This window comes from Camelus bactrianus, chromosome 8 (genome assembly GCF_048773025.1).
Source record: "Camelus bactrianus isolate YW-2024 breed Bactrian camel chromosome 8, ASM4877302v1, whole genome shotgun sequence".
In the NCBI taxonomy this organism is placed as follows: domain Eukaryota; kingdom Metazoa; phylum Chordata; class Mammalia; order Artiodactyla; family Camelidae; genus Camelus; species Camelus bactrianus.
The window spans coordinates 15,299,075-15,311,987 of NC_133546.1; the positions used below are offsets into that span (position 1 = coordinate 15,299,075).

At 46.2% G+C, this 12,913-nt stretch overlaps 1 protein-coding gene across 3 annotated transcripts in view; it reads right to left on the reverse strand.

Annotated features, from left to right (window-relative positions):
• UST (uronyl 2-sulfotransferase) overlaps positions 1–12,913 on the reverse strand; it is a 381,095-nt gene that overhangs the window by 82,285 nt on the left and 285,897 nt on the right. For all 3 annotated transcript variants that reach the window (XM_045524560.2, XM_074368198.1, XM_074368197.1), the window contains exon 5: positions 7,824–7,977. In XM_045524560.2, coding sequence (XP_045380516.1) covers positions 7,824–7,977 — 154 coding nt within the window. The remainder of the gene's footprint in view (positions 1–7,823; positions 7,978–12,913) is intronic.

Below are 12,913 nucleotides of genomic sequence, written 5' to 3' on the forward strand. Positions count from 1 at the left end.
GTGCCAGTCATGCTCACGTCCCCTCCACAGTCCTCTCAGTCCCTGCAGTCCTAAATGACACTGTGGTGGGCAGAACAATAGACCCCCAAGGTGTCCACACCCTAACCCCTGGGGTCTGTGGATATGGGACCTGAAACAGCATAAAGGACTCTGCAGATGTGACTAAGGTTACAGTCCTTCAGATAGATTATTCTAGCTTATCTGGGTGGGCTCAACGGATTCACAAAAATCCTTAAAAGTGGAGAACCCTTCTCAGCTGGGGAGAGAAATCAGATGGAAGAAGGAGGGGGACAGGTGTGAAGCACAGGAAGGACTCAATCCATCACCAGTTGCTTAGAAGATGGAGAAAGGGAGGAAGCCACGCTTTAAGGAGCATAGATGTCTCTAGAGAATGAGAATGGCACTCATCTGAGCACCCACAAGAGATGGGACCTCAGTCCTACAACCGCAGGACATGGATTCTGTCAACCACCTAGATGAACAAGGATATAGGTCTTCCCCTCAAGCTTCCAAAGAGGAATCAGCTCTGCCAACACCTTGAGTTTAGCCCCGTGGGAGCTGTGTCAGACTTCTGACCTACAGAACTGTAAGATCAGAAACTTCGGTTGTTTAAGTGACTTAAGTGTGTGGTAAATTGCCACAGCAGCAATGGGAAACTAACACAGACACCAGACAGGGAGGTGGCTCCATCCTGTCCCTTCCCTCTGAGCTACAGAGAACCCCCGGGTGGCAGCATGGGAGTAGACGGGAAGGCCCCCGACAGAGGGGTGCGCAGAGCGAGTGGCTGAAGTGTGTCCAGGGTTGAATCACAGAATGGGGAGCTGGGAACCCCTGGGCAGTCTGGGCGCCAAGATGACCCAGTCACTAGACCTGGCTCCCGTCCTGAACCACTTCTAGCTTTCCCACAGTGAGGCTGGGCGGTACTCTGCTTCTTGCTCTCCCCATGTGGCCGGGCTCTGCGTGGCATCTCCTGGTCTTTGCTGGCAGCTGTGGTACTTCTGTCCTCATTACCAGATACATCCTTAAGTTACTCTCACATTTCTCTTCCCAAGGCAACCTGCGTGGATCTGAGCGCCTGATAACTAAAGCAGCCTAACACACATCCTCATATTCGAGGTTTGGTCTTAGCCTCTTAGCCTCTCGGGGCCGCCTTCCTAGTCTATAAAAGGGGGTTGAGGGAGGTCCTATTCCACTGACCTGCGTCATGCCACACATCGCTGTGGTTATTTGGTGGCAGGCAGCTCAGGTGGCGGCTGGTACCATCCTGTTCTCCCTTCGCGCAGGCTCTAAGCTGGCCACTCTCTCATTGCCTCTCCTCTCCAAAATCTCTTTGTTGTTTCCTGCTCTCCTCCTGCCTCTCCTTCCTCTATGCCCATCATCTTCTCTGTTTGCCCCAAGCTCCCAGGGACACTCCAAGTACTGCTAAACCTCAGAACTTGTCTTTGGTTCTAAAAACACCTATGATCCCTGCTTTCAACACACCTCAGGACAAATGGGTGTCAAAGACCCTTCTCCCCAGTGGGGACTGCTTTGTCCTCTGCGCCTCTACATGGCTCACAGCGCGTCAGAGCATGTCGGCCTGTGCACCTTTCCTCCCCACGCCTCGGCAGATGAGAGTGAGCTGCTTCAGTGACTTTACAACCGTGTGCCTACACCAGCTTAGGTTTCCAAGTAAATAAACGTGGGACAAATGGGTGCCAGCAGGCTGGGATCAAAATGAGTCTCCAGCTGTTGGGAACAAAGAGAAGCAGTTTCCTTAGAAATGGATTCCCAGGAGAAGGGGGCTGGTGGGGCCATCCAGGATCTCAGCAGAAGCCGACCTGATGCTTCAGGACACAGCCCCGCGTGGCCTGAGCCCCTAGACACAGCACCCTGCTGGCTCCCCAGCCCAGAGAAGTCCCCTGGTCTATGGAAAAAATGGCCTTGTTAGGTCATGTGGAGCCACCGACAGAGTCAAGGGGATAAATCATCAATGCCAAAACATGTTTTGGAAAGATTTAGCTTTCAAAGCACTTCTTACAGGATGTTCAGTTTGTTTTCCTGACAACCCTGTGATACAGGCAAGGTAATATGCTCCCATTTAACAGATGAGAAAAGTAAGGCTCGTGGAAGCTGAATCACCAGCTGAGTCACCCAGCTAGGGCAGCTGAGAACGAAACTTAAGTACACCGCGTCCTGGGCCATTATCTCAGCCTGCAATCATAAGCCAAATTTGAACTAGTTGGAGACAAAGCATTACTTTCCTACCTTCGAAAATTTGGAAAACACAGATATTCACTGAAATACTTAAAAAGCAGATGATCCAAATCCCTTATTCATTTTCCTCCGTTAAGAAAAATGATGCTTTAGGGATGAAGGCACAGCCTGAGGTTTCATTCCCAGGACAGCCTCAGCTGGTCAGGACAGAGGAAATTTCCAGAAACAAGTATTTCATACATACACTTTCAAAGCTATAGGACTCACAGAGCTTGCCAAATCTTTCATGCAGATTAAAATGCATAGCTTTCTGAAAACCTTTGCTAATGCTGGCCAATATTCAGGCTTCTCCAGAATCCAAATGGGCCAGCATGATTCACTGAATTCTTTATGAATTAAGAAGCTGTATATTAAGCATCTTTTCTTTTAAACATGTGTTACTTTCCATGCTTTATCGCCAAGATGAACAAACAGTATCACAGAGGCAGTTTTGTCCCTCCTCTCTCTTCCTGCTCTTCAAACGGAGGATCTAGTGAAGGAGCATCTGGTGAAGCTGCAGTAGGTTTGGGGTAAGGAGCCCAAATTGACATTTTTTGGAGTTTGGAAGTGCCAAGGGCAATCTCTGGAGAATACTTCACCACGAAACTTTCTAAGGCCAGGTTTTGGGCAAATAGCAAGCACAAATCACACATGTGTAACCCACAGAGTGGAAGTGCAGCTTGACAAATCCATTTTCAGGGAAACTCAGAGACTGGACAAGGGCGTGGCTCCAGTAGGAAGGAGATGCTCTCCCTCCCTCACAAACCACGACAGTTAACTCTTCATTAGCAGACATTCCTTCTCATTAACAGTGTTCTGGGTGCCAGGTATTTCCCTGCCCTGGAAATCAAGCAGCTTGGACTCTAGCTGGAGAAGAGCCTCATGTGTTGGGACTTGTCCATATGCCTGAGTTCAGATCTGCCCCACCTCCTGAGTCGCAAACCAAAAAAGGAGGCAGCCACCTCTGCACTGGGAGCTGAGTTTTTGGCTCCTGGACAAAAAGAAATGAGCCTAAGGGAACTGTCTTTTCACAGCGTGGCTGCTAAAAGTTGACTTTTTATTCGTTCTAGCGATAATTTATTGTAAAGTTATTTTCTGGTAAATACAAGTGAAGAAAGGTTTGGAAAGAAATAGAAACTTTCAGAAAATCTAATTGTTTCCAGAAAATATGGGAAATATCTATAAGATACTTGATATTTGGGGGAAAAAATTGTTCTAACAGCTATGTCTTTGTAAAGATGTGTCAGCCAGGATTATTCTGCTCAAAAAGCATGGAACTTGACGCAGTCCTCTTCTCCCTTTACCATTCAGGAAGTAAAACATGAGGTCTGAGTGACTGAACAACACGGTGGTGAAGTCAGGAGGCCTGGCTTCTACTCCTGGCGGGGCGCCTCCCCCACCGCTAGACCCAGGCCCCGTTCCTGCACCTGTGAGACAAGGAGGTTCCTCATGACCTCCGCGGACCCTGCAAACCCTATGATCCCTGTACCCATTTCCATTTGCATCCCAACCACCCAGCATCACAGATGATATTAGCTCAGCCCCGAGCAGGCTGGGAGGCCCTAGCCCTCTCTCAGCTGTATGCTAAGCAGCTCTGTAAGGCTCACGGCCAGGAGCAGAACGGCCTGATTTTTGGCAGCTAGATAAAGTGACTTGGGAGTGCTGAGATCTGGGATAATGTGGGGACACTAGTGGACCTGATCCGGGCCAGCACCCGTGACTCTGGGTGCGTGCAGTGCACAGGGAGAGGCTTCGCTGTGCGGTCCCCCGAAAGGGTGGCCTGACCTGCCTGTCCCTTTGGGCGCGGGGACACCCTGCACATCCCCTCTCAGGTCCCCGGGCGGGGACTCGCTGAGGGCACCGCGGTCTCCTCACAGCTGCCCTGCACCCCAGCGAGACACAAACAACACTGCCTTTTCAGTGAAACAACTGACCACCTTGGCTTGCCAAAATGAGGACAGGCTCTGAAAGGGGGCAGTTTTACTTCAAGAGTCTAATGGGACCAAGGAGATAGAATTAAAAGTTTCAGCTGTTTTTAAAAAAAAGGCAATCAACTGTCTTCTTCCAAATAAACAAACTATCCTTTGAACAAAAAAACAGCCTCCTAACAGGGTCAGGCTGGAGCCAGATCACAAAGGAGTCACGTTTCTTTTGGGGCCCCCTGGTCACCCCCTGCTCCCTGGATTTCTCCCTCTGCTGCTTTGGGGAGCCCAGCGCTCTCCTGCTGGGGCCATGCCAAGGAATGATCTGAGCTCATGTGACACAGGCCCTTCCCAGGACACAGTGCTTACATTTGTAATGGGGGCCCCTGCAAATCTCTAAGGGTAGAATTTCAGGCAGGGAAATTTCCCTAGAATCTCTCATATCACACCATAGAGACAGCCACCAGCTCTTCAAAAATGTAAGACTTGCTTCCACTACCAACTTTCAACATTTTATGGGCTTAAAAAAAAAAAAAAAAACTAAACAGTGATTTTTTTTCTCTCATGTTTACAATTTCTTTTGCTAATGATTACAACTTACTGTTTGTGTAATGTGTGAAGACTATGTTATAGGGAATGATTTACAAGATGGCAAAAACTTGACAGGGTAGCAAAATCTAGAAAATTCCCTGAACTCCATATTAACTACATTATAACTGTATTAATTATTTTTATTGTTGTTTATTAAGTAGAGTGTTATTGAGGCTTCTAGTATTTCAGCCCTTCTTCTGAGTACCAGAGATATATACATGGAACTCTGATCTTAATCTTGTCCTCAAAGAGCTTATAGGCTATTGGGAGGAGAGGAGAGAAGTAAAGACATTATATCACCCAGAGAAATGACACAGTCAGCACAGAACCTGGTGGGAGCACCGAAGAATATCAGGACCTCCCTGTACAGCTGTGGAGGTTGTGCACTGCGCAACTTTGGGGTGACCATCCCACAAACTCCATTTTTCCATAGAAGCCCATGGAAACTTTGAGTGTGAGGACGCTTGTGAGAATTCAGAACAAGCACCCAGGCATCAGACAGATACAGGTCTAGAGCAGGAGGGAGGAGTCCTGACCCTCAGAAAGAAGAAGGAGAATTGCTGAGGATGTTAGAAGGCTGATGAGATGACACATCCCCTGCTGAAAGGAGGGCTCAGCTTTCTAGTGGAGATTCAGGAGAAAGAATCACTGATTAAGGTGCGTATGATTTGGGGTTATTCACACTACTTCCCAACTCACTTTAAGTTATTGCAGTGACTCACAAGGCCTTATATGATCTTTTACCTCTAAGCCTTACCTCTCTAAATTAACAGCTGCACTTCCCTGTCCCCACCCCTCACTCTGTACCAGCTACACTGTTCTCCCAGCTGATTTCTGAATGAGCAGTACATGTGAATGCTCCAGGCCTTTGCTCCAGCTGCCCCCTCGACTTGGAGCTGCGGGCCCCCAGCCGACCACGTGACCAACACCATCTCTCATTCTAATCTCTGCTCACATGCCACATCCAACACCTTCCCTGATCTCCTTATTAACATCGCAGCCTGTCCCCACCCACTGGATTCTCAGGACTGCCCCTCCACTTTCTTGTTTATCCGAATCACTTTTCACCTTCTGGTAAATATGAACTTACTTATTAGGTAAATTAGTATTAGGTAGGTACAGTAATATCTGAAGAGCAGGAGTCATAAAACTTGCTTTCATATCTTCGGTTTTTCAGCATCTTCTGCTAAAACTTGATTCTAACTTTTGTAGTATTGGACTGAGTCAGAAAGTTTGTAATGTATTTTGATTACATGGAATATGCTCTATGTTTAAAAAAAATCATTGCTAAGCAAGATCCAATACAAACTATAAAGACATTATTCCTCTAGTAAATGGTTCTATACTCTGAATATGTGCTAGTCATTGAATAAAAAATACAGAACCATATTTATAATAGGTAGTTTAAAGAAAAAGATTAGAGTTTTGCATCAAAAACTAAAAAGAAAAAAAAAAGTAAAAGCCACTTAAAAAAAAAATCTACCCTCAAAATATTTCAGTGAAGCATTAGGTAGTTGAGCAGATACTGGCTGGTGAGTGATGTGCTTTGGCCAACCTGTAACTAGCTGTGCAAACTTCCGCGCATCCCGGTTTTCTCACTCTAATCGTGGATTTTAAGACGTGAAAGTGACATTATCCAAAAATGCCCTATCCTCCAAATCCATACTTTTTATTATGTTTTTTAAAATCAAATATGGAAAGAGAAGTTTTGGCCTTGTGCTGGAACTGTGAGTAACGCTATTTCTCTTCAGTTCCAGCATGCTGCTGCGGACACATCAGCAGTGGGCGTAGGCGCCGTGTTACACGCCAGCCATGGCAACAGATCTGCACGGACCCCTCAATACTTTCTTCCCTTTCTGCTTGTGCCTGACAGCCCAGGATGAACCTGATGAGCTGTCTCGGACACAGGGAACAGAATTTCAGCCTCTTTAACACCAGGCTCTAAGCTACTCAGCAAGCTTTTGTCAATCTAGATCACAAACTGATGATAAACGCATCTTTTATTTGGTGCTGGCTGAAAGATACACTACTTTCATCTGTTACCAACTCCAAGCTGTGGAAACAATTAGTGCAATCAAAATTAACATCTCTTTGCAGCCACATGGATGGACTCAGAGATGATCATACTAAGTGAAGTAAGCCAGACAAGGACAAGTATCATGTGATATCACTTATATGTGAAATCTAAAAATATATATATATAAATGAACTTGTTTACAAAACAGAAACAGACTCATAGACATAGGAAATAAAACTTAAGGTCACCAAACGGGAAAGGGGCGGGCAGGGATAAAGTAGGAGTTTGGGATTAGTAGATACAAACTACTACAAAAAATTGATAAACAACAAGGTCCTACTGTATAGCACAGGGAAATACATTCAATATCATGTAATAAACTATAACTGAAAAGAAGATTTTATATATATATAAAGCTTAATCACTTTGTTGTACACCAGAAACAAACACAACATTGTAAATCAACTATAGTTCAATTAAAAAAAAAAAAAAATTAACATCCCTATGGAGCTCAGGGTCCCAAAACAAGGTCCAGAAAAGGCAAACAAATTTTACTGAGATGGTCTGATTCTGCTGTGTTATGGTGGGAGGAACCCGGACTGGGAATCAGAGGACCTGAAGACAGTCATTCATGGTTGTGCCCACATCCTTTTGGAATCGCAGGGTCCTTATCTGAAAATGCCCCTCCCTCAGGGGATTGTCATGGAATTGAATGGGATGAGGTATGAGAAAGTACTCTGTAACCTTTTAAGAGAAATTCCCAAAATACAAAAACAAAAATCGTGCTGGTCAGGGTTCTCTGGGAAAGATTATTTCTTTTCTGGGACTTAAAACCTAGAAACTGAGGAAAACAAGATTAGAAAGTCTTTTGAGAAAATGTTTGTTAGGATCTGGGTCATCTGGAAAATTAATTTTTCACCGGCGAAAACCTGCTCCCTGAGGACGTGCCCTCGCCACGTGGAGCTCGTGGACGTGCCACGGGAGGTGGGGGAGCTCCCCGGCCCCGCGTTGCTGCTCCCAGGCAGGGAGGGACCACTCCTCCAGGCAACAGGACTTACCAGGTAGCGCTCCTCCTGCCTCATGCTGGGGGTGCGGATCATGTGATTCTGTTCTCCTCTCCAGTCTCCGAATCGACGGAAAAAATAGTTTGATAAAAACCGGTTGACAGGGTCTCTAATGATGTTGATGTAGACAGGCTGGTCTCCTCCAAACCTAAGATGCACACAAAAGTGGAACTGATTACAGGCCATCACTTCTGGAGGAAAATAAAGCCCACTTAGACACTGGCTCCCCCTAGGTAACATCGTCAGAGGGCCCCATCTGCTCGGGTCCCAGCGAGCAACTTAACCAGCAAGCAGTGATTTCCGCTGGGCGCTCAGGACCACACAGGCAGGGCCTGTCCAGTACCCGCTGAGATGGCTCCACAGTCCGCACCATACAAACCCCGGTATTTGTCAACGTGAAGGTAGAGATGCGGCCTGATGTCTCATGAGGCTGTAGGTTCCTGAGGGCAGGGCCACACTGTACTGGGTTTTATATTCCCAGGGTTTGGCACAGACCCACTGGCCCTCGGGGAATGTTTCAACTGACTGGTAAATCCTGACTGCCTCATTGGCTGAAATGGTACTCATTCGACATTCTAATTCACACAGTCTTGGGTAAAGGGCTCTACAGGAAGTGGGTAATAATGGCCAAGCTTTATAACGTGCTCCCCGCCCACCCTCTGTGAGTGCTCTGTGACCAAGTCACTGAGGCCTCACAGCGCCTCGGTGAAGGAAAAGCCATAATTATGGGGCACTGAGGCAGAGAGCAGGTTGAGTAACTTGTGGCTGAGCCAGGATATGAACCCAGACAGCCTGGCTCCAGAATCTGTGCTCTGAACCACGGAAAGAAGAGTCCAGAGCGGAGAAAAGTAATAGTGTAAGGGATCTCATGAACACAACACAAATCAGCATATTTATCCTCAAATGATGGCAAAGGGTTTTAGGTAAAAATAAAACAAATATCTACAAGTTCCATTTCAGTTTCTTCCACAAAGGGGTTATAAAAATGCACTGAATGCTGGCCCAAGAGCGAGGCCTTCCCCAAGCAAAAGGATTAGGCTGGCTGAATTTGTCTTAAGGATTCCTCCCCCTTCTCTTCAAACTGCCTGAAAGCAGTGACCCTGAAGAGTCTGGGAGAACACTCTGGGCTCTGGGCAGAGGTCCTGCACTGGGGACCTCCTGAGGGACCCACAGGCTTCTCTCACCCCGTGACCTTCTGACGAGGATGTCAGGACATTCTGTCAGGGGTCAGAAAGAGCTCAGAGAAAACAAATTGACATGACACTGCCCCCACCTCTCCAGCTGGCAGCCACTTCACCTTTCAAAACCCAGCTCCCCCATCCTCCCCCCACCAACAAAAACCCAGCCCAGTATCACCACCACATCCTTCTGTGATTACCTCCCATCCTCATGTGGGCCCCTCCCTCCTCTGGCCCAAGCCCTCTCTCCAGCCCTGGGAACATGTCTGCCTCTCCCATCAGACTATGGGTCTCCTGAAGCCAGGAACAATGTCCTTTAGAACAGTGCATGGCCCACAGTGGGTGCTCAACCAGTGAAGACATGGTGGCTTCTAAGACACCATGGGAGGCTACGTCTAAGTCTGTAAATTTCTGCCAATATCCCAGGGCTCCATGGTAGATGAAAGTGAACACAACCAGCCACCAATTCTTTCCTGTGTATTAATTTGTAGAATGTTGTCCCCAGTTCTTTTGTTTGTTTTCTGCATTTTTAGAGAATCTTCAGAGAGAAGAATCCAAAGGAACAAAAAGGAATGACTCTCCAATGGTGTGATTTCAGGCACCAGGACACGTGAATGCTGTTCTGGGCTTCTCGAATACACCAACTTGGAAAACACACTGCTCAGGAGCAGGGTTAGCCGTGCCAACACGACCCTTGTCAGCTCCCAGATGTACATGAGGTGACATTCATGCAGCTGGGTGAACAACTAACTGGTCCCAGAAGTCAGTTGTGCCAACCACTGCTAACCACCGACATTCTGGATGTATCTTCCTCTCTTTAATTAATTTGGGTTTCATGTCTATGATAAACAGCAACTAAAGTAATAGGGTTAGGGATTAGAAAGATAAAGCATGCATACCAGATGTGAATGCAGTTCAACCCTCAGAAACTGCAACACGCTTTTAAAACTTCAACTGCACTTCCATGGTCACGTGAAGAATGACTACTACCGCTGATTAGCGGAACTGCCGGGTCATATGACTCCGTGCCCCACTGCCCAGCACCAGACAGTTCTTGGCCTGGCCACAGCCACGTTCCACTGAGGGCTATAGGCGTGAAGATGGACATGGCTTGTCAAGCATGGCTGACCTGCTCCTGTTTGCACATTGCAACCAAATGCAAGATTTCCTGAGTACATTTCCAAAAAGAAGTTTTAGATGGTTTAGAAATTTATTGTTAAACAGCGTCAGATAGTATAATAGCCTGTCTAGAAATCTCTAACCATGAGAGAGGCATCTGGTATATGTCTTCCCCTTTCCAGAAAATGACACTAATAATGGTTTCAGGCCATCAACCCTTGTCTTTTTTCTAGGACACACAGCTCCCTCCCAAACTGGCAAAATCTGGGGTGACACGTCAGTTATACAGAAGAGGCCAAACAGCACCCATGTGTCCCAGTGCCTGAGAAGGGAAACAGATTTCCCACCCTTGTCCCATCCTCTCTCAGGATCAGTTCCTCCTCTCTCAGTAATTTTTAAATTCTGGCCAGAATTCCTGGTCACCCTTAGAAGGTCTTGGGGTCTGGGTCACCTGGATCTATTGTTGCCCCATCCCCAACCCCCCATCCCACGAAACACAACCCTCCCCCTTATTTTCAAAACCCTTGAGAGGAGATTCCGCAGCTTCCCCACCAGCTGAGGCATCTTTGTTACAATTTTGAGGCCAGAATCCTTATCGTCCTTTTGTGCACATTTCCTTCGGTTTGATCCACTCGACACAAGGGATTAGCTTCTCTTCACACACTTTACAACTCTTAGCCTTCTCAGCTTCAATTTTAATTCCTTTAACTTTTGTGTGTGTGTCTGTGTTTCTTTTTGAATTTCCTTTAGCATTTGTCTTGAGATTCATTTCCCTTAATTTTATAATCTGCAATCCTAATTTCATCTTTATCAAGTTTTTTACAACTGAGGTGACCACAGCTGACAACAGGCTCTGTGCTGTGCGTACACTGGAGAGGAGGGAGTCAGGCCATATTTTGTTTTTCAGTTAACAACACCCCCTCTTCTCCTCTGGTCACCATAACAACCGTTGTGTATTTCAAGCTCTCTTTCTAGCCATCCTAAAATAGCAGGTATTTCCGGTTTCACTGATAACTTGTTCACAGGTCATGTTTACCAACTCTAATGACCCCTGTGGGTCTCCTTCTGACCCTCTGCAAACTGACCATATTCTTTTTTTTTTTTTTTTTTTTTTTTTGTGATAAGAAGATGAAGATCCAAAGTAGAATGTAATTATCTCAAAATAATAACTGCATGGTTCTCAGTTTTCCCATGCATTCCTAAGTACCTCATTCTGCTGATTTTCTTCATCATCTGCCCCACACTGCTGCCTCCGTCAATCAGCCCATCAATCTACATTAGTCATCTCTCCATTAGCGACACAAAGTGCTTGGGTGAGAATTTTAGGTGCCCTTTCATTAAACTGCTGCTGCTATTCTTCCTGGGATATTGCTGCATATATTAAATAGTAAGCCTTAAGGCTGAAATTATCCTGGAGAATTAAGATTATTTTGTCTTCCTACTATAGTAGAGTTTTCTATGACTGCAAGCAGCTTTTGAAAGTGTGAATATATATAAATACATATATAGATAAATACATATATATGTAAATATATACATTTTAATTGTGGTAAAATGTGCATCACATGAAATTTGCCCTTTTCACCATTTTTAAGGGTACAATTCAGAGGCATTAAGTACATTCACACTGTTATGCAACCATCACCACCACCCACCTCCAGAACTTTCTCATCATCCCAAACTCAAAACTCTGCACCCATTAGACAGTACCTTCCTTTCCTCCCCTTTCGCCTCACCCCTGGCCATTTCCATTTCTACTGAAAGTTCATCTTCCTTTTCACCTCTGGCCTAAAAGTAGAGGTTATTCCTCTGCTGTTACCTACATTAAAAAACGAAGAGTATCCCGAGGCTAGTGGCCCAAGCTTTGATCCCTATTAGTGAGGAGAGAGACACTTTGAAATGAGAGAAAGGCCCTGATGGAAAAGGACATGGTTGTTTGGGGAGCAGGGTGAGGAGCTGCCTGCGGGAGCAGGAGGGCAGGGATGGTTATTTAACGGTCCTTTGCTGGAACGGGATGGAAGGGCTGCCCTCCATCCTCACAACCTTACTCAGTGGACACTTCTGTCCTTGAGTGCCCAGGACAGGGCCTCCCATCACAAGACACAAGAGGAAACTGAGAAAACTCTCTGCTCCCTGAGTGTCCTGAGGGAAGAGGGGTGGGAGCTTTTGCTGAGTGGGGGTGGAGACCAAGGGGGTGGGACGGGGGTATAATTGGGCCACTGGAGTTAGGGTTCTTGCTGGGAGAGGAAGACAGAGTTAACAAGGCGAGAAGCAAGGAGATGACAAGGAGGAACGTTCCTCATAGTGTGCAGTGGGGTGGGCGCAGGGAAAGTCCTGATAGACGGAGCCTTGACGGCTCAGCAACGTGTGTGGGCTCACAGGGCAGCAGAGTTCCCTCACTGTCCCGTGAAAAGAGAAAACGGAGGCAGAGAACGCCATTTTCAGAAGACTAATCCAGCTGTGTCTACACAGGATAAACTGAGAGAAAACTCTCATTTTGAAAATCAAGCTTCTGGGCTATGTTCAAGTAGGTAAAGATGGTGTGCAACACGTGCTAATATCAATTTTTATTTTATGATCTCTTCAAAGTTTGAGGCTTCTGTCACCATTACAAAAGACCTGCAGGACAATTAAAATGGATGACTTTGCTAATGAGAATGAAAACGTCAATATTTAGAAATAAGATGTGGAAACTGGTTTGAGTTATGGACTTGGCAAGAGTGGATTTGTTTTGTTAAATAATGCCATCAGAGGGCAGACTTTGGGCACATCAGTAATCAAGACTTC